Source organism: Sitophilus oryzae, unplaced genomic scaffold (assembly GCF_002938485.1).
Source record: "Sitophilus oryzae breed Bouriz unplaced genomic scaffold, Soryzae_2.0 scaffold_1274_pilon_pilon, whole genome shotgun sequence".
In the NCBI taxonomy this organism is placed as follows: domain Eukaryota; kingdom Metazoa; phylum Arthropoda; class Insecta; order Coleoptera; family Curculionidae; genus Sitophilus; species Sitophilus oryzae.
Window position 1 is genome coordinate 4,960,247 of NW_022145920.1, and position 23,579 is coordinate 4,983,825.

At 33.2% G+C, this 23,579-nt stretch overlaps 1 protein-coding gene across 2 annotated transcripts in view; it reads right to left on the bottom strand.

Annotated features, from left to right (window-relative positions):
• Nucleotides 1–23,579, bottom strand: part of LOC115874400 (rap1 GTPase-activating protein 1) — a 409,062-nt gene that overhangs the window by 194,350 nt on the left and 191,133 nt on the right. The window contains exon 1 of one of the 2 annotated variants that reach the window (XM_030889568.1): nucleotides 10,550–11,071. The exons of the other annotated variant lie outside the window; for it this stretch is intronic. Coding sequence (XP_030745428.1) covers nucleotides 10,550–10,684 — 135 coding nt within the window. The 5' untranslated portion in view covers nucleotides 10,685–11,071. Of the gene's footprint in view, nucleotides 1–10,549; nucleotides 11,072–23,579 lie in introns of those variants that run through there. 2 annotated transcript variants of the gene reach the window in all.

The window sequence follows — 23,579 nt, forward strand, 5'->3', positions numbered from 1 at the left end:
ATGATTTTTTTATTAACCAACAAAGGATTTTAATTATTTAACTCGATTGAATAAACATTCCGAATGGATGCTGTAAAAGCAATAAAATGATTAATCCCGTTTATACTTTTCCAAATTTTCATACGAAACATAGAGAAACAAAAAATGAAAACAGGCGAAAAAGTTCATAGAACAATCTACTATGAACTTTTTGCCCTCTATGAACTCTCTCTGCCCTGGTGTTTAGTTTAGGTTATTGTTGGCCATTCTCCACAAAAAAATCATAAGCACTAAATGTTTTTTTGATTGCGACTGTTGACGATGGTAAACTTAGTCAAAAAGTGTCTACAGCCAACATACTTATTTTAAAGCTGGGCAAATGAAAAAAGTAGAGCGGAAAAAAGCAGTATTTCCAATGTTACCGATCTTGCGGTAATATTAAGCAATATTACCATAATTACCGGCAATATTACCGCGGTAATATTACCCTTTACATTACTAGGTATCCCATTATTTATTTTTTAGGGTTCCGTACCCAAGGGGTAAAAACAGGAACCCTATTACTAAGACTTCGCTGTCCGTCCGTCCGTTCGTCTGTCACAAAAGTCCATCTTATGAACCGTTATAGCTAGACAGTTGGAATTTTCACAGATAATGTATCTATGTTGCCGCTATAAGAACAAATACTAAAAACAGAATTAAATAAATGTTTATAAATAAAAAAGTACTTTTACTAAACATTATCTTTTAAGTAAGAATTTTACATAGAATCTTTCAAGTCCTCGGTGGCCGCGTGGTTAAAGCGTTAGGACTTTAAGGTGCGTATTCATTATCCGAACGAACGAACGAACGAATGAAAGTGCGGTATATAGTCTGTCCAACGAGAAGATCCTTGACAGTGATAGATGTGTCTGTCATTTTAATTTCAAACTAGTTTATTTTATTTTACAAAGAAATAAGTTGGTACAACTGGAACGCATAGCGATATCTGTGGCGATATATTTAAAATTTGATTGACAAGATGACAAGTGATTACTTCAAAATTGTATAAAACTGAAAAAATGTAATCGAGTTATTTTATTTAATAAAAACGGTATGTGTTAATACAAAACAAACAAGAACAAGGCACTACATACCAAAAAAATATAAAAAATAACTATTATTTACTTTCAAGCTTTATGAAACTACCCGCATTTATGATTATATTTATCAATATAACTTATGTACAAATACAAATTTGTAATATTCCACAGGTATAAATAAAACAACATAGGTAAATACAACAACTATTTTATTAATAATAACACCTACCAAATTTTATACCTTAAAGGTGGATTAATTACCTTTAATCTTAATTTTTTTAAACCAGTACCTTTTGACATTATTTTTCTGCACCAGTACTAAAATCCATTATTTACCTATCGTGTGATGTCGATATTTTACAGCTACTCCAGTTTTTAGTATGTGTTTAGTTTGATCCTTATATACGAAATGCACTTATCTACGACGAAATGGTATACAAACTTTATCGATGGCAACTTCATTGGTGTATAAGACTTTCTGCCTGGGCAGCGTGTATTAACCATAAACTGTGCTCTGGGCCTACAGTTAATTTTCACTCGATTTTTCCTCCACTTGACTTCAAAAGACACAAAACACACGTAATAATACGAATCAAAATGCATCATCTTTCAAAATGCAGGGTATTTAACAAAAGTTGACACAAAATTATAACCAATAATTTGGCAAGACTTTGACAAGCGTCAAAAATGACAAAAATCTAAAGGCGAGTTCATACGCATCGGCGTCCGTTTGTCGTTCATCGTTCCGTCAAACCAATAAAATTGAAATACGATCTGTCATTTTTTAAATAAACCAATAAAACTGGTTAAAAACAAGAAGACACGACGTATGACGGATTTATATTTAAACCCATCCATAGATAACTTAAAAATTATTAGAAACTTTTTTAGTAAAATAAATAGATTGGTATGGGAAGTCATCTGCTTTTCTTCTGTCATTGTCTGTCGAAATCTTACCTGAGAAAAAAAACAGAGTATATTTAGACGGAGACCGAACGCATGCGGCCGTTCGTTCGTTCGTTCGCTCGACCATCCGTTTCGAGTCGGTACATCAAAGGCGTTCGCCAACAAATGCCTCCGGTCTTCTCGTGCGGTCCTATCGTGCGGTCCCCGTCCATACCACTAGCGTACATTCGTTCGTTCGTTCGTTCGTTCGTGCGGATAATGAATACGCACCTTTACGCTGCTATGACGTTGGAGCCGTAGTAAGGCAGGTTCGAATCCTAGTCAAGGCGACTTTTTTTAATCGTTTTTTTTAATTTCTACATATTTTTACGTTTTACTTATTTATTATTGATTAATACAATTTTTAGTAATGTGTTTCTTCACTTTTTTTTAAATTATTTATACGCGCATTCAAAATTTCAGTTGAGTCGGAAAAAAAAAGTTTATAATAATATAGTGTCTAATGTTGTATAGATAATGAATGGTACGGAATCCTTCGTGCGCGAGTCCGACTCGCACTTGACCAATTTTTTATTTATACATTAGCCACAGCTTCTTCCACTTTACACAAACAAAAGCCCTACTGTAGGCAACAAAGCATAAATAAGTTTTAACATTAAATTCATATCATTGTATCTAATAATTAAATAAAGAAACTTTTCAACTCGTCTTTATACTAAACAGTAGGTCCCGATCATAAGACCATTAATTAATTCTATTTCTTTCACGAACTTGAATATTTTGTAGCTTTCTTTTTTTCGAATAAACCACGTTATTGTTCTCATCAACAATCAACTTCCACGTCGTTTATGATCGGAACGCTAACCCACTTTGATAAAGCTATGGGGAGCCTGGCAAAACAATTAAAACGCTAAAAACAATAGAGGAAACCGTTGGACTCATTGTCTCTATCCGTATAAAAACACAACAGTTTGGTAGAATGGCATAAAGTTAAAATTTTATGCTTTTCCAAGTTGCGATAAATTACAAAAAAATATAACAATTAAATTTTTTTTTCAAAATAAAAAGTTATTATTTCAAAAAATGTTGTATTTCGATTTTTTGAAGAGTAATAAAAACAAGTTATTGTGGGAATGAAACATTCTAAAGGTAAGAAACGCATTTAATAGCGCATCCTGGCAAATTATTTTCGACAGATTAAAAAAAGGCATCGATAATAGATTAATCTGGCTTATAGCCTCACATCTATCCGATAAGAAGTTGATACTAGAAGCAGATAATCAGGTTAAAGTTGCGAAGATTAATAGTGGGGTACCAGAGGGCTCGATACTGGGTTCCACCTTGTGGAATATTTTATACGACGACCTATTTGAATCAAAAATGGCTGAAGGTACCAAACTAATTGGATTTGCGGACGACCTGGCTATGGTGGTTGTTGCAAAAACTGATGAACACTGCCAATACTAGTTTGATTAGAATTTTAAATGGGATGAAAAAAAATAGACTTCATTTAGCCCCACACAAATCGGGGTCAATTTTGTTGACAACCAAAAGGAAAATATCTGAAAAATATTTTAACCTGAAAAATAGAGAAATTAAACCCAGCAAAACCGAGTCTCTATGAGCTGGCACAATACCAAGAAAAAATTTGACACATTGATAAAACTATAACCAAAGTAAGCAAAACATTAGTTGTACTGTCGCGCCTACTTCCAAATGCCGCTGGACCAAGAGCTTCTAAAAGGAGGGTTCTAGTGGGAGTCATTCACTCCCAACTTCTGTATGCTGCACATATATGGTAGAAGACAATGGAAAAATAATAAATATAGACAGAAAATAAGCAGTATACAGCGTACGGCGGCCATAAGAGTCAGCAGTGCCTACAGAACCATTTCTGCAGAGGCTGTTCGTGTTATAACTGGTATACCCCCAATGCATATCTTGGTTCAAAAACGAGTTGAAACCTACCAAGGAACTATGAAAACTGAAAACAAAAATAAACTATGGATCAGCGGCAGGTATGGAAGGTTGACGTATAGTTTAATTCTTAATATTAGAGAATGGGTACAGAGACTATATTATAGCCAAGTAGATTATTATACCATCCAGGTCCTATCACCAACAAACTATTGTATATACTACAACGAGTATACTAAACGTACACTTAAAATATAAAATTAGTAAACACTATTTTCGATAGTTTAAATTCTTAGAACGAGAGCAATCGTACCTGCTTCGCGCTAAAAATAATTCGTTGTTCGTATTATAACAATCAAGCCTGCAATAAAAACAATGCATAATTAATTCAGATATTGTTGTACGCATGGCGATGGAAAATCACCGTTTACAATAGTATAACGTCATTAATTATCGCCATGTTTAATATCGTGTCAACGGTTTACTCTCCAGGAAGTAGCCCACGACGTAATGATGAAAGTGATCAAGAACAACAATTATTTACAACGAGAAAGGCCAAGAATAACATAAAACGTAAACAATTTCGAAACCTATATATTTAAAAAAATAAACAGCAAATTAATATTATTAATTAAATTTTCGATAAAAATTTTGATTAATAGAGAATTAATTGAAAGTTGCTAGGTATAAATAAAGCTTAAGAGTCCATTTCACTATATAGTCCGAAAAAGTAGCAAAATAAGCGTTCGCCCCCCCCCCTCCCCCATTTAACGTTTTATGTACTTACTGGCAAGGTATTTTTAAACAAATGAAGAAGGAAATTAAAGATAAAGGATTATACTATATCCATATTGTAGCACATTTTTAGACAACTTCTTTATTTTTAAGATTTTGATGGTCAAACATCAAAAAAATATTCCTTATCTTTGGACTAAATTTTCTCGAAAATAAAGCCATAATTTCAAATTCCGTTGCAATACGGAAATAGATTGAAGTTCTGTGATTACAGTGATATATAATTTATATGGTTTTGTGGCAAATTGCTCGCTATTTTATGGCAAATGGTGAAGCTCTGCAAACCTTAATCAAGCCTTAATTAAAGCACGTGTGTTTGGAATTTTAGGTGTGGTTTAACACGACAGGATCGGGCTAAGCCTTAGGCAGATTTCTGAAATATAATATATATTTCCTTCGGCCACACACCCGCTTTACCCGACCCCTGAGAACAACCCGAAAGTACAGCGTAATAGACTAATAATAGACTCTTAATAAAACAAAATGAAATTTCTTACTGTGTAAAAAGTTCCGGCTATCCACTACCAATAAAAAAGAACTGTGGGAGTACTTAAAAAGTTCGCCATAGAGTTAATATTTTATTCGGAAAAGTTCGAACTATTTAAGTAATAGAGCTTCCAACTCATTTTAGAGCTATAAAGTTTCAACTAGTTTTTTGCTTTAAATTATTTATGAATATTTTAAAGAGCTTTCCTATGTAAGGTAAAAATGCTAATTAACCGAAAAAAGAAAATATCGTTCTCTTTCGGAATGAAAATTAGATTTGAGCAAAAAATTAAAAGGAATGAGAACAGGTGAAGTGGTTTTTGATATTATTCTTCCATTTAGTCGCCTAGTTTAAAAAAAACACATCCATTAGGCTCAGGGCTTTAATAAAAGCCAGTATCTGAGACGGCTCCACAAAGGTCAGCTCTCCATCCTCGACATCAGCCGTAACAAAGTTTATGGCACGAACGGTCGTCGTCTCGGCGCATTCAGTGATAAGGTGTTCTGGTTTGGTTTGAGATTCCATTTTCCAGAATCTGCATTCGCCGTTGTTTCTCAGCTTCAGCCTACTGAGGTGTTCGTTGAGGAGACAATGTCCTGTTAGAAACCCCGTAACAATCCGAAGATTGTTTTTACTTAAATGAAGCAAAATCTCTGATTTTTCTTGGTTGTAAGTTCTGAGGAACTTTTCGAGTGTCTTAGACCGTTGGAGGACACCCATTTCAGGTTACGGATGGAGTCTTCTAGGGTCTTCAGTTCCGCTTTCAGTTGGTTCCCGCTTGGAAAACAGAACGGTTCTGGTCCAGTTAGTGGAGTGTTCGCTCCTTTTCTAGCTAGATCATTTGCTTTTTCATTGCCTTCTATACCTTGGGGAGTAGGAGGACTTTATTTTCCTTGCCTAATTTGTTGAGCTTCTCTAGGCATTCTTTGACCAACTTCGAATTGATGGTTACTGAGTTGATCGCGTTTAGGCTGCTTGACTACCGGATAAGATTTTTTTATTATATATCGGATTAAGATCTTTATTAGTAAGAATCTATGATTTTGATATGTGGATTTAAATCCCACTTCTGATGTTATCAGATTATAATATCAATAAGCTATCAATTTATGAAATAACAATTAATTCTGTGTATGATTCGGTTTATGTTAAGAGTGAGAGATGTGTCAGACCTAGCAAATCGCATGCAACTTTTATTAATTTAATTAACTATCTAAATATTGTCATAAATAGGTTTTTTAAGGCTCTGGGTATGTTGAATACACATGCCAAATTTATACAATTTTAGACAAGCTAATTTTAAGTAATTTATGAAAAACCTAGTGATCATTCTATAGATTTTTCTCTGAGTGAGAGATGTGCCAGACTACCAGTTGTATTTTTCATAGTGGAGTTTCAAGATCAACATAATTTACCAAAAAACTTAAAAATACGAGAAAACTGTTAGTGTAATTAAAATTTTACTGTTGGTATGTTACCGTTTGATATAGAAACTTTTTTCCAAACACATTAGTGGTTTATTATTAACAATAATTATAACTATTGTAATTACTGAGTTCAAAGTTACAATCCACGTAAATTATCAATTAAACATGACTTTATACCGGTAAAAAAAGAGAACTTGCTTGCAAATAGCTTACTAATCACCTCATTTATAGTTAAAAATTTATATTTCATCTAAAAATAGCTATTTAATAATAAAAACAGTAATAAGTCTGACGTAAATCTTTTCAATAGAAAAAAAGCCGCCCGGTTGTTACACAGTTATAATAACCACATAGAAAAAAATATTTATTTAAGTGATTAACCAGACTATTAATACGAAAATTATTTATTCTTATTCCGTATGTTTAAAATGTCAAATCAAATAGCCAACCTTCAAGTTAGGAATAAAAATATACGTTTGTTTAAACTAATGAAAATATTTTTAGCTCTGCGAATATTATTAAACTAGAATTTAAATCAATCGCATCACCGATAAAACTATGTCAAATATTGAATACACGGCTGTTTAAATCGCGTCGATGTGTCTGCAATGACTGTTTATGTTTTATCAGCAGTTTAATAATGTTGTTTAGATTAACTGAGTACCTACAATTAACATAAAGCCAAACACGTCTATTAAATACACGCAGACAAATAAAAATGAACAAAACATTTTAAAGCGAAATCGACGTCATCCTTTTCTATTCATGCCATGTCCTTTTTTATCAAACAGCATTTATTCATATAACAGCATTATATTTTTGAAGATGCTTTCGAAATCTTTTTCTTTGTGGCATAATAAATCTGAGAGAAGTGCAATAAAAATGAAAATTGTATGACATATTTGGGTCATGTGTAAGATTCTTTAAAATCCTTATTATATTATATAATTACAAATACTTGTTGCACTTTTGCATAAAACACTGTTTGCTATTATTCGATGTGTTTTTTTTAGTGAAAAACTACCTTAACGAAAATCTTAGGAACGGAAAATATAATCAAATATAATTCATAATGAAAAAAATATCTTAAAAACTGATGGAGCAAAATTTTGCACAATTTCACAAAAATATTTGGTTATAAAAATGAAACTTTGTTACGCCTTTAGCACTTGTGGTTTATTATGTCTATGTGGTATATTATTTCAAAGATTGACAAAAGTAGAAAGAATCCAATATGAGTTTGTATACGAAAAAAAATAATTAAAAGTTTCAATGCAATTTTCCGAAAATACCTTTTGAAATTTATTGTATGCATTTCTAAATACCTTGAGTCATTTTTTGCTTGTTTTCTTTGCTAAACATGAAGTGCGCAATCCAAAAAGAAGGCTGAAATGTTTGAAATAGCGAGACCTACATACATAAGCCACTTTGGTATAATGGTAAAAAGTCTTTATATATGCCCGTACTTTAAGAGCTGTTGTTGGAGCAGTAAGGTATAAAAATTTAACTAACTCTCGAAAAAATACAGCTATACATTTTTCTCCATTGCTTTTATATCATAATAGATTATATCTTTAAAGGAAGGAGGGATTTTAATCATGAAAATAATGGAAAACACCAAATATAGTAATAACATTTTCATTTCTCAAAGTTTATGTATATGTTACGGTTAAAGTCCGATGTCCGGTTAATGTCGACATTAACAGGTTAACGTTTGGGTTTGGTTTGGTTTTTGGTTGTTTTATTTTTTGTTATTCTCGAGATTAACAGGGTAATGTCGATATTAACCGAATATCGGACCTTAACCGTAACATATATATATATATATATATATATATATATATATATATATATATATATATATATATATATATATATATATATATATATATATATATATATATATATATATATATATATATATATATATATATATATATATATATATATATATATATATATATATATATATATATATATATATATATATATATATATATATATATCAATATATATATATATATATATATATATATATATATATATATATATATATATTATTAATATATATATATATATATATATATATATATTAATAAATTGAGTAAATTCTGCTTATTTGCCTTGCTATATATATATTTTTAAACGAAGGTTTGAACTTTATTTGGACAAAAACGCTAAAATCAAATAAGAAACTCATTTAAGATGCGCCAATTTTTTGTTAATTTCTCTATATCACTTCATTATAGTTAGTATAGTTAAATGAGTTTTTGCTTATTTGATTTTAGCGTTTTTGTATATTTTTTAGCGTTTATATTTTTGCGTTTAAAGACAGTGTGGTGATCTTCTATAATAATTGATTATCATAATAATTTTAATATGACTGGAGCAACACTATCTCATATTTTGATGCTCATAAATATACCGTACAAGAAAGTGTTTAAGAACTAAATTAATTTATTAGAAATCCTCTTCTGACACTAAATTATTCCTGCTGCTAAGCGAGTTGGCTCTATTGTCATAAACATATGGATACCATGCAGGAAATCCTGAAAATTTAATGCGTACGTTGGGAATTTCCTTTCACAATGTTACCAATGCATGATAATGCGTGTGAACCTGGGTGGTCAAAGTTTGTTGTAAATAATAATAGAATTAGTTTAATGCACGATTTTATTATTATACCTTACTTATTAATATCTTTATTATTAATTTATTTAGTTCAATGTTACGGAAAAGGTGATCATAAATTTAATTTCTTTGAAATTTTTGAGACAGCAAAAACATGACGTTAATCAAAATTAATAATAACTATCTATCAAAGAATGAAAACGAAATGATATCACCTAAAGAGTCCCTAAAGTCAACTAGTTTTATATTTTATTTTTCTCTAAAATGGAAATTTGGATCGTTTATATTTTTTACGAGTTTATTTTGAAAGCTACAAAAGTTTCTCTTAACTTCATCGTTTGGCCTTTGGAAAAATAACTTAAGATGTTTTGTTTTTCTGGAACCATCATCAAATTTATTTTTTTTAAATCACAATCATTTTCAGTTTTTTCAACCATTTCCAAAAAAGCCAAAAGTGTAGCCGCCCTCACACAATTAGATAGTCTCTTTGTAGTTGGGTCCACTGTTTTCTATTGTTGGCTATGCGGACCCAAGTTAACCCTGCTAATTTTCTAATATCATGGTCCCATCTCATCATGGTTCGGTCTTCTTCTAGGTCTCTTAATTCCTTGTGGGTACCATGTTGTAATTTTTGTGGCCCATCTTGCAAGGTGTCCTGCCCATTGCCCCTTGAGGGTTTTGATTCTGTGGATGACATCTATTACCTGAGTCTTTTGTCGTATCCACTGTATTCTTTTACGGTCTTTCTTGGTTATTCTCAGCATATTTCGTTCCATTGAGCGTTGTGCGACCTGCAGTTTCCTTTTTTTAAATAAGAACCTGGATTTTTTATTTTCTTCTTTAATTAGGCTTATGCCCTTCCAAATAAAATGATGTAGCCCACTTTCCCAAGAAATGTATAATTAAGAAATGGGACAATGTTTGGGAGAGAGATGGGTATACGTCCCTGTAAAAAAATAAGCAACCTTTTTTGGGTAAGTGCGATACATCATTGCATTCGGGAGATCATCAACCCATATCAGTATTTAGAAAAATAAAGTTCATGATGGTTCCAGCAAAACAAAACGTTGTAAGTGAATTTTTACGTCACCAAAGAATGAAACTAAAAAAAGTTTTGGTCAAAATAAACTCAGTTTCAGTTAAATTTAGTTTTTCAGCCAAATTTCCGGAAATGAAATTTTCAATTCTAAACGGATAAGGTACCATTGGGTTCACTAACAGGTAACTTGGTCCCAATTTAAGCCACTCCGTATCTCTTACCGTTTCCGAAATCTCAATAGAATATATGCTACATTTTGATAGTTTACAATTATAACAACATGTACCTGTAAAGTCATGCCTTTTCCCAATGTGTCTCCCCTTCCGGCGGGGGCATCCTTCCATCGCAACACCCCCATAACTGCCTGCCTTACCCACCCCCTGGGGATGGTATTCCTGTCGTTTTCCGACAATGTCCTCATCGAGGCTCCTGGTGCCGTCTTGCGTCCGTCTAGATCGCCGGACTTAGTGTCCGGTGATCATGGTGCAGTCAACGCGCGAAATAGTAGTACTCGTTGACAGCATCCGAAAACACATTGGGCAGTACTCTAAAACATCACATACACTCGAAAACAGGTTTTTTCGTCCCCGATTGACGAGAAAACGAAACACAAACAACCGACCAAAAATGTGTGTCACTACGGTTTCGACATGAAAACAGTCCTAGAGAATTAAAAGAACAAACAAAACTAACTTAAAAAAATTGTACAGTGTTTATTTTTAAAACGCACGTAACTATATCGGAAAGTTTACGAGCTTTTACTGCGTTAAGCTCTATCCATACCAACACGACAAAAGCTCGCAGCGGACTGTCTGGTGCGAAAAGATTTGAAATGCGGCCTCGTGACGGCGGCGCTCGAAAGGACCAATAGGAATGCGCGAAGAGAAGAGATCGGAAACAGTCACAAACGGTCGGGCGAATATGGGGAAAAGTTGTTATTATTTTCGGGCACTTGATTTTTATATTTGTTGTTGTTTTCGTTAGCGTCAACTGTTAATATAAGTTTGGCACACAGAATAAAGCAAACTCGAGAAAATACATGTTAATATCTTCAATTACTGACAGTGTGAAACGTGTGATTAGAAATAAATATAGTTAATTAGGTCGTATAAATCTAAATTTGGTTTCAGTTTTTCAATAAGTGATGAAAAGCTATAATAAAACCAAATATTTTTTTATATTTTCCGCAGCAAAATAGTAAAGATAATCTATAACTAGACAAGTCTTTATCTTTTTAGTCTTCTGCTGATAGAACTGTTGTTGAGAAATAAGAAGGAAGCCATCTTAGTGAAGTTTCCTTCCATCGTTAACAGCAAACTCCTCGATTTCCGTGGAGAGCAATCACTAGATTATTCTCACTGAGCTTCAAACGCTTCCTGTGTGTAATATAGTGTTGCCAACCGTCCTCTATTCCAGAGGATAGTCTTCTTTTTGATTTCACTGTACTCTTTTCTCTTGCGCATTGAAAAAGTCCTCTTTTTTACATACCAAACTCAAAATCTAAAATCAAAAATATTCGTCTATAGCCACAATGTTTTAAAAAATTGTTAATCTGTGTCTTTCGCTACTCCCACTCGTTTGTACAGAAAAGAAAATGAAGAAATATTTATATACAAGAAATATTTGTGGAAGCGATAAACATGTTTAATTATTTTATGTTTATTTACTGTTAGCTTATGTTTTGAAAAAAAAATTGTTGAAAATTTTGTTAAAAAAAAAATTTGTTTTATTTACATGTTTTGAGAATAAAATTTTTAAGAAAGTAAGAAAGACCATCAATCGCATACCGTTGACATAACTTTTTGGTAAATACTAGACATTTGGGCGATGTTTCAAGAAATGTTTCGCCTGTGAAAGTTGGCAACCCTAGTGTAATGTACCAAGGAGCACCATCTATGCTTCTTAGTATTTTATTTTGAAATATCTGAATATCTAGGTAAACAAAGGTAAACACCCATATCCAATTAAATCATTTTTCGTATACATTTTCAGAGCCTCTTACTCAATAAGTGATTAAAAGTTAAACTTCATTTCACAACTTCTTCTTCATACGAAAAATTGGTTCGATTGTGTGTTGACGACTCGCGATATAAAAAGTCATTGAAACGCCTAGGCTCGCTTCTGAGAAGGAAGGTGATTCCTTTTTGAGGTGTTTGATTCTGAATTTTCAATCTAAACTTCATGAGAAACTCAACCTAGACAGCCTGCGACCAATCATGTCTCAAACATGTTCAATAGGAGAGAAACCAGGTGATCTTGAAGACAAAGGGAAACGGCTGATGTGTTGTCGACCCATGAAGGCTATTGTTTCTCTGGCAACATGCGGTCTGGCTTTATTTTGCTAAAAAATAGCGTTTTGGAAGGTGTGATAGTATGGAATCGCATATGGTTTGAGTACTTCTAGGATGTAGCCTTCCTGCTCTCATGTTGCCTCTAATGGAAACTAGTGGTGATCTGCTACCATAGGCAACAGTATATACCTACCCCATAGTCAAAAGCATTAGTAGCCAGAAGTCTCAATCGACGATCTTGGCGTTGTGTAGTTCCTCTGAGATGTCCAGAGCTCCTTGATCTGTAGCCTCTTGTCTAGGCCTCCTTGTCTCCCTGCCCGTTTAAACTTCTTTTATCAAAAGACCATCTTCACATAACCCTACAATTCACTCCTCTTAAAATCACTGAGCTTGGTAGATTACCGAAAACTATGCTCTAGGCATTTCGGATTAATCCACAAAAGATTTTTCTCTAAGACATATTATACAGATTACAATTCAAATGTGACCGCGACAACTGAATGCTCTTTTATTACTAAACGACTTTGCAGTCAACACAAAAAATTACCCGACAAATCTAAAAATTTAATCAATATGAGTTCCTCTTTCACAGCAAACTATTACGAGTGACTGCCATATAATTACGAATATATACATTAAGGATATAATAAAGTATAGAAATCAATAGATTGTAGGGGATGGGAAAAGCTAATCACCGCAACCTTATAGATCCATTGTGTTCCCATTTCTTGAGTTATTCAAAATACAGTTCCAGGGGTTTGACAAAAGCCAGTATGTCAGATGGTTTTACAGAAGTTAGTCCTCTATATCCAATAATAATATCAATCGTACCAAAGTTTATGGCACGAATGGGTGTTGTCTCGGAGCACACAGTGATGAAGTGTTCTGCTGTTTCTTCATTTTCCCCACAGAATTTGCAATTGCCGTTGCTTCTTAGCTTCAATCTACTGACGTGCTCATTGAGGAGACAGTGTCGTGTTAAAAACAACAGTGGCGTGCCTATAAGAGGCACGGGGGCGCGATTGCTCCCTCCGCACTTAGCTCTGACTGAGTGACGCGCCCTAGTGAAATCGCAAAATTGAACGTACAATCTAACTATTCTCATTCTATGATCACGTTATGATCTAGTCTTTTTATTTGTTTGCATTTTCGACATTTTCCTGACCAACACTACTTGCAACGTTGATTTGTCCAGTCGAAGAGCGCTGCAAATGAAGATGCCATAAAACTTGCTACTACATCAAAAACTTCGATTGATTTTGCCAATAAACGAGTTAGGAGTACAAAAGCATTTCACGGCGAAAAGCAACAGGATTTTGTTATTGAAAGCGCCGAAGATAGATTTAAAATTTCTGTCTATTAAACTGTTTTAGACGTTTTTATTGCAACTTTGTGTAACAGATTTTCTGATTTTAATTCACTGTGTCAAAAGTTTTCTTGCTTAGTGGATTTTAAGAACTGTGAAGAAAATATCAAGTGCTTAATGGATCTTCAATTGTTTTATGGAAAAGATGTATACAGTTCCATTATAGATGAATACCAAATGTTTTGTAACTTACTTGTAGAGCTTAGACATGATGGTAATAATCTTCTGACAGAAGAAATTCTTCTTTTTATTATGACAAACCATTTAGATGCCTCATATCCTGCTCATAGCTAACAGCGCTGGAGCAGAAAGATCGTTTAGCAGGTTAAATAAAATTTTGAATTTCCAAAGATGTTCAATGATTCAGGAAAGGACAAACAACTTATCATTACTGAGTATCGAATCGGAAAAAGCGCAATTAATCGATTATGATAAGTTATTAAACAAACTTAAGTCTGTAAAAAAAGACGCTTAAAATTTTAATTAAGTAGATAGTTTTATTTTTTGTTCGTAGTTTCCCCAGTAGTACAGTAATGTAATAATGTATGTCCTGAAAAATTTCCTAAAAAAGTCCTGAAAATTTTGTTCGAGTATCTTAGATAGTTGGAGGACTCCCATTCCAGGTTACCGGATGAGTTTTCCAGGCACTTTAGTTCTGCTTTTAGTTGGTTTCCACTTATTGGAAAGCAGAACGACTCTGGTCCAGTTTATTATATCAGTGTTCGCACCCTTTCTAGCTAGATCGTTTGCTTTTTCATTGTCCTCTATCCCCTTGGTGGGTTGGTACCCAGAGAAGGACGACTTTATTTTCTTTGCCTAATTTGTTAATAGAGATAGATAGATGATTAAGGTTTAGGACGTTACCTTTAGAAAACATTTCAACAAAAGCGCAGCTGACTTTGGTTTTAACTCAGCATAGTTACTTTTTTCAGTAACAAGACATTTATGATTGTTTCAAGTAAATACATGGGCACTTGTCAGACTAGTCTCCAAACATTAATACTGTATTGTATTTTATTATAATACAGTATTTTATTTAAAAATAATATTGAGGAAAGAAAACATAGAAACGAATGCCTATAAACAAGATTTTTAATATCGGTAATAAAACAACAACAAATAATAGTATTTAAGAAAATTATAGACAATTTTACACAACTTGGAGTGATATAACCATTTGCTATTTTAGAACGAGACCTAACTGTTATTAGAGTAACTAGACCATTGTAATAAAATATATTACGAATTACGGACATTATAGAATAAATAAAAAGGAAAAAATCCGTACGCAATTATAGTAGTACTCTATGGTTCGTACGACCTACATTCGGTAACCTTAACAAATGTCAACCGGTGAACGGCAAGACTACGAAATCAGTTACAAAAAAAAAAGAATTAGAATACCTTAACTGTTAAAAGTTTGCATAAAAATCTGGCTTATAAATAATGCAAGAATACATAATTCTGACGGTTTGACTCTAGAAAACAAGATATGAAAAATTATTTGAATTTAGTTACGTAAGCAAATATTATTAATGAGGATACAGTTAATAGTCTTATGTCACCAAAACCATAAAACCATTATAGTTTTCTAGTAGCCAGATTTTTCTCTATTATTTAAATATTTTTAGCCTTTAATTTAGATAACAGAATTAATTAAAAAAATAGACATCAAATTAAAAGATTATACCGTATGATGGAAAAAAACGGCGTCAAAAATGTTTGTGAAATGACAATCGATGATAATTTTGTCGAGGTCAACCTTTAGACGTCATTTACTAAAAATTAACATTAATTATAGAAAGATTAAAAAAGGGTAGAAGATAAAATGTTTCCAGACACACAAATCTCTTTCCAAAATTTTTTTTCTCAAATTTTAAACTACGCCATTTAAAATTCATACTTTCTTTTTTTACTTTACTATAAAAATAAATTACAATCTTCTTATGACCAACTGGTAGACATCATCATCATTTTCAGCTTTTCAGAATTTTAAACTACACCATTTAAAATTCATTTTTACTTTCATTTTTTACTGCACTATGAAAATAAACTACAAACTTCTTATGGCCATCTGGTAGCCATCATCATCATATTTTCAGCTTTCAACCATTTCCAATAATTATGGTCTAGCCTCCCTCACATACTCTCTTTGTAGTTGGGCCTATTGTTGTTTATTGTTGGCTATGCGGCCTCAAGTTATCCCTGCTAATTTCCTAATATCATGGTCCCATCTCAGGTTCGGTTCTCCTCTAGGTCTCTTAATTCCTCGCGGGTACCATGCTGTAATTTTTGTGGTTTCCGTGGTAATCTGTTTTCCGTTCTTCTTGCCAGGTGTCCTGTCATTTGAGGGACTTGACTCTGTGGATGACATATAATACCTGGATGTCTTGTCGTATCCACTCTATTCTTTTACGGCTTTCTTGGTTATTCCCAGCATATTTCGTTCCATTGAGCGTTGTGCGACCTGCATTTATATGCATATATAAATACATATATAATGGAAAATAAATTTCTTGCAGTTTTTAGGTATATAATAAATTTATATAAGAGTTTCTTGCCTTGAACTGCTAATATAGAAATTAATTCCACGCTGTGTTCGTCATAATGTGGATCAACCTGCTCTCACTCCCGGTTTCGGGGCCCTACCCCATCATCAGGTGAGCTTGGGTATTTCTACAAAACGACGAGCAGAGCGCAGGGTATATACATACGACTTGTCGTAAAGTAGCGGTAAGATATTAAGTCCCGCATCGCGAGATAGCGGCCTGTATATTAGATGTCCCAAATATATATACTCTTCTACTATTTGCAATGTTGTGTTATTTATTGGAATGCCTTTTCTTTTCACTAGTTCGTTGTACTTTACTTTAGTTTTTGCTAAATTCATTTTGAGTCCCACTTTATTCCTGGCTGTATTTAGTTCATCAATTGGTGCTTGTAATTCTTCAGGATTATTAGCCACTAGGACTATGTCATCAGCGAATCTTAGATGGTTAAGATATGCTCCATCTATTTTTAATCCTTTGTTGATCCAGTTTACTTGACGTAAGATTTCTTCTAATGTTGCTATCATGTTGCTATAAACAGCTTTGGGGATATCGCGCCTTCCTGTCGTACTCCCTTGCCATTTGGAAATTCTGGGGTTGTTTTATATATCATTACTCTTGCTTCGGCTTCTTTGTATATATTGGCGAGAGTTTCTATATAATACCTGTCAATATCTTGTTTCGAAAGGGCTTCTATTGTTGCCTTAGGATATAACGAGTCGAAAGCCTTCTCAAAGTCTATAAAGGCTATGGCTAGTGGGAGTTTAAAAAATATATTAAGAATTACTTCCTATCATATTTAATATTGAAATTTAATATGGTTTCATTTAGGTTTAATATCTGAGAAAGAAAAATTTCGGGAATTTTAATTCCTCTTTTAGTATTGCAATATCTCCAAAAAACTTTTTTGGAAACCCAAACTTTTTGGAAATACAATAAGCTTCTCCTCTTAAAATACGTAATAAGCTATGCAGTAGCCACAAGCCACAAATCTACAAATTGTAATTGTAATCAGGAATAATCAATTCTCCATTGTTCTCTTGTTAATAATTAAAGCTTATCCATGGATAATAAAATTAACTAGTATTCTTATCACACAGCAATGTGTGAAGTAATAGTTTCAGTAAAATAAAACAATCGAATTACATTAATCATGGCAATTGAACTACAAAGCTACTTATTTCATACTGAGCTACCTAGATATTTTTACCAATGAAACATTTTCCATTGCAAAACAAATTATATTTATTTATAGTTATGCTTATAAAGATATAAACAATTTTAAAAATAAGTTCATTAATGTCACATTAGAATGAATAAATACATTTATTTTTCATTTAGACATATCACAACTGTTACAACTGATAAATATTTTTAATGAATTAATTTTTTTTGATTACATCACATTAAAATAAATATATGTAATTAGCATTATTAGTATACTTTTTATATATGTATCTATTTTCTATCTATACAAACCCGACAGGAATTGCAACAAGCTTAAATAAAACGAAACGAATTGATAAACGCAATCTCTCTGAAAGTTGTTGGTTTAGTTTTACCAATATAAAACTAGTAATGCTTTACAAATAATTTAAATATTTAAAATAACTTTATTTTTTATCTATATGTAATATAGTGGATAGAAAAATATATAAATATTTAAATTCTAAAACCAGAAAAATACTATAATAAAATATAGGAAACATGGATTTTGTTCCTTGTTCTTTAATATATTCTTCACTCCACTAAAAGATAGTCCTGCCATTCATACCGCTGTCACATAGTAATTATCTAGATTCTGTTGGCGGTAATACATCTATAAATAAATGTAACATGGCCCTAGTACGAATGTCTCAAAGGATATACAAAAAACCAAAACGAAAGCTTTACGAGCTCATGTCATTACTGTCAAAAGCGGTTTTAGCTTTTCAGATAATATTAGTTTGAACAGACAGATGGAGAGAAATACAAAATGTCTATTTTAGTAATGTACAGATGAGTTTACGAAAAAAAAAATAATTTCGAAATCACAGATAGATACTACCACAGACAGATTAATACGGACAGATTTATTTAGATTTTTTTATGTTTTCTTAAAACTTAAAAAGGCAACAATAATATGCCTTAAAAAAATATAAAATTAAATTTCTTGAACCAAATTATTGTTTTTGTCAAAACATAAGTCTACTCCGTATTTTTCGCACCTCGCATTAGCAAATTCTTTGCACTTGGGATATTTGCATCTCATTTTTACTTCTGGTAGAATGGGCCAATGTCTAGTTTGATCAGTATGGACTTCTGTGGTGGCACATGCTTCATAGGCAAGTTATATGCAACTAGCTGTTGCTGTAGCAAATAATGTTAATAACTTATATTCTCTGTTAGTATGATGCCGAACTATAGAGCAAAGCCGAAAGCATTTTGTCGATTGCATGGGTTCTATGCCGGTATGTTATAATTATAATAATTCGCAAGGCTGTAATACTGTCTTATCATGGATTAATTTTTACATACCTCTATAGTTCAGTAATACATATTGGCTTTATGTTATAAAATTAAAGATTAGAACAATTTCAACTAAAAAAATAGTGTTTACTTTTAACATACCGGGTGCGTCTCGAAAGTGGCTCACCCCTAGAACTTATAGTATATGGCATAAATTAGGATTGATTGACGTATTCAATTGTTTTCTGTCACTTCCTGTTTCACCGGAAATGACTACAACTCTTGATTTTTAAATGGTACCCTCGGCATTTTTTTACTTTATTCGAAAGAAAATAACACTCTGAATAGAATGACATATCACATGTCAACTTTTGACATTTTCGCATATGGTTTATTTGAAATTATAACTTGCGGTTCATAATGAAAATTTGACTCGAAATACCAAGTGTGTGGTATCAAATTATTCGTAAACAAATGCTTTTTCCAAATATGTTAATGAGCCACTCTCGTTCCATTTGAAAAAATTGAGATATGATTAAAAATACGATTTGAACATTTTCTGACCAGGACAAGACACTAAAAACATTAGACGATGAAATCTATTTTTCCAAGGCCCCTTGATTAAGAATTAGTGTTTTTAATATAGCCATGGCACTCTAGACTGAATTTTAAAATACGATTTTTGATTAAGCGAGAATGTCAAAAGTTGACATATGATATGTCATTCTATTCAGAATTATGTCATTTTCTATCGAATTAAGTAAGAAAATACCGAAGGTGCCCTTTAAAAATCCAAACTTGTAGTAATTTCCGGTGAAACAGGAAGTGACCAAAATCAATTGAATACGTCAATCAATCCTAATTTATGTCATATACTAACATACCAAATATGGTTTTTTTATCTGAAGAAATAAAAAAGTTATAGGGGTGAGCCACTTTTGAGACGCACCCGGTATTTCAACCAAACCAACCAAACCTTATTAGCACGAACAAAATGTCAACATACCTATCCCAAACTGTAACCCTTCAAACTAATTTCTTAGAAACACATATGTACTTTTCCCTTTGTTTAATTTCCTCCTAAGAGTCCTAAGAAACCATAAAACACCTTTTCCAAAGTTGAGCAATCAATGTAGGTAACACTACAACGATTCATTAAATAAACAGGTATAAAATAAAGAACTGTTCTAGGTGTATTGTATCAGGAATGGTGGTACCCACGTCTACCATAAGGCCCTTCAGTGACAGGTGTGTCTTATACGACATGTGCCCCATGTCGGAAACGGACAAAAAACACTCTAAAACCGATTTTGGGTATCGCAGCTGCTACGTAATCGTTTATATCGCATAGATCGTTTATATCTTTTTTGATTGTAGCTGGGTAATTTCCGCTAACAAGATTTTAAATATTTTTGTTATACAGCATGCGGTCAAAAAGTTTCATTAGTAATGTCTAGGGATAGGCAATAATGGATTTTACATAATATGGATAAGTATCGCAAATCGGGTAGACAGTGTCCTATTAAAAACCCTTTGACAATCCCAAGTTTGTTCCTACTTAAATAGAGCAAAATCTTTGATTTTCTCGGTCGTAAGTTCTGAGAAATTTCTTTGAGAGTCTTAGTATCTTCGACCGTTGGAGGATTCCCATTCCAGATTCTTGAGTTCCGCTTTAAGTTGGTATTTTATTTATTTATTCGTGTCAAAAGCGTTGCATATAAAAAATATATATATGTATGTACAAAAATACTAATAAAAAAATATATACAAAGTGTTTTTTTTTTCAAACTTTTTATTCTTCTAGTCTATCACACACGCCACACTTGACACCAATTGTTACGTTTTTCGTCGGTTCCTAGTGGATAGAAAGTCACAATTTATTTAAACACTATTTATTTAACACTGAGTAACAAAAACAATAACGATAAAAGACTTATAGAACTATTTACAAACGATTTATAACTAAGAATTTATTTTGAATTTTAGCGCGTCAACTGCACTGGTATATTTATAACTGCCCTCTCTAGGCCACAGCCGCCGGCTTTTATACCTACAGCAAAAGAAATCTAGAATAGTCCATAGATCGTTAGGTGCATAGAGAAGGTTTAGAATGATCTCGTAGACAAACAGAAGGAAATTGCAAAGGTAAAATTGAAGACAGTAATAAAAAACACAAAAATTGTAAAAAAATAAGAAAAAAATGAACATTGTACAAACACTAAATATTACCAGACCAAAAATTAGCAACATCGACAGCATTTCCTGTGGCCTGCAACAGGTCGTCAAGCGTACAAGAAACTGGACACTGAGAGCAGTTATATAGATGTCTGGTGGTTTGTTCTGTACCACATTCGCATAATGTTGATGGATCTGTAAGAAAATTCCATTTAGCCATGTTATGTCTGTTGAGGGACTTCTATGTTTTCCACATCAGGTCTTCACCTGGCGGAAGGGATTCAGAAGGTGGGATCCATGATGCATTTCTCAATGTCCACAGTCCACAAGTTTTGTCGTGCCATCGATGGAGATGCACCGTCATCGATAGTAGTTTTTAGGAAGCTCTTTCTAGATTTCAATCTATTTAGGGGAAGTTGATGTCTATGCAACGGATGAGTAGCGTTTACTTCTATCTTATGTCACTCGGTGTTCGCGGCAGCTTCCTTTCTTATACCTGGTGGGGCTATCCCTGCTAAACTGTAGAGTTTGTAGGCAGGAGTAGCCTTCGGACATCCTGATGTTATTCGACAGGTCTCGTTCAAGGCAATATTCACATGACTGACATGAGCAGATCTGTACCAAACAGGGCAGGCATATTCTGCAGCAGAATAGCATAATGCAAGCGCCGATGTTCTGAGTACTGCTGGTTGAGCACCACATCCGTTACTTGTGAGCTTCCTAATAATATTATTGCGGGCAGATACTTTCTGTTTTGTATTTAAACAGTGCTTCCTAAATGTGAGCGAACGATTTAGAGTAAGTAACCCCCAGATATTTTGGATTACGGCAGTGTTCCAGCTCCAAATCATTCCATACAACTTTTAATTTTCTATTGGCATCTTTGTTACGTAAATGAAAAGCACATACTTGGGTTTTAGCCGGATTCAGTTTTAGATGGTTATCTTGATAATATGCCGTGAGAGTGTGAAGTCCATTTGTTAGACACATTTCTGCTGTTTCGAAATCTTTGGCTTGAGATATTAGCGCCAGATCGTCAGCATAAATAAAACTTTTTGTGTTAGGGGGGTGGGGCTGGTCGTTGCTATAGGTGTTGAATAAGATTGGTGACAGAACGCTACCTTGGGGTAGGCCACTTTTTTGTATCCTCCACCTACTCTTTCTTCTTGCCATTTAGTTCTACATAGAATCTATGGTTCTGGAGAAGAACTCTTACGAGGCTGGTAAGATGTAGTCTTTCGGCAGTTGGTATAATTTATGTAGCATGAGATTATGCTGCACAGTATCGTAAGCTGCGGAGAGATCGAAGAAAACAGCATCCGTAACTAAACCCCGCTCAAAACCATCTTCGATATTCTGTGTAAGATTAAGGATTTGTGCTGTGCAATTTTTATTTGGTCTAAATCCAGCTTGTTGTGGGATCAGTTGTGGCTCGACAACAGGACTGAGACGATTAAACAACATTCTTTCGAGGATTTTATAAAGTTTTTAAGTTGGTTTCCACTTGGAAAGCAGAACGGTTCTGGTCCAGTTAGTGGAGTGTTCACTACTTTTCTAAGTAGATCGTTTGCTTTTTTACTACTTTCTATCCCTTGGTGGGCTGGTATCCAGGGTAGGAGGACTTTATCTTTTTGCCTAATTTGTTCAGCTTCTCTATGCATTCTTTGAAATTGCAACTTCGAAATGACGGTTACTGCGTTGATCGCTTTTAATGCAGCTTGACTATCGAATAAGATGGCTATTTCTTATTTCCAATAGTTCCTATTTGTTATAAGTTGTACGCATCTTTGGCTAGCGTAGATTTCTGCCTGAAATATGCTGGAGTAGGTACCTATTGGTTTAGAGTATTTAGTTTTCGGTCCAAATATTTCTGTGCGCTACTACTACCTCCATATAAACGGAGTGAAAATCTTAAATAGAAATCCCAATATTCAATTTTTTTAGAACATTGTCTCAACCTCATAGAATATAAGATGAAAACTCTGATGTAATTTCCTAAAAGAATTTTTATTTGTTTTCATTCAAAGTAGTCGGTTTGTTCATAAAACTTCGATGGCACTGTATGTTCGTGGTCAAATTAATTCTATCATTACGGCAAAGTATCTTCTCCACTTCTTCGAGTTCTAGCTTACACTTCTGCGTTTATCTGAATTTACTTAGATCCGAGATAAAACAAGCTAGCCAACGAATTTTAGCGAACTTTGTTGGAAAGTACCCTTACATTACGAACAGAGATAACATCGAAAACAGATAAGCCCTCGTCTAGACAAAGTAAAGAATGCTAAGGTGGGTCCCTTGAAATTTTACTGTATTGTTTAAGTTAGGGTTACTAATTTATGGGTCGAATTGCAGGAAGTCGATAGGTTTTTCTTCCTAAATCGTGTTTATTCTAGCTGAAATTTATCCGTGACTAATAAGGGTATTATGTTAAAATGTTTACGAGATGTCTGATGATGTTTTCACGGTTATGATAGCTTTTCTAATTAG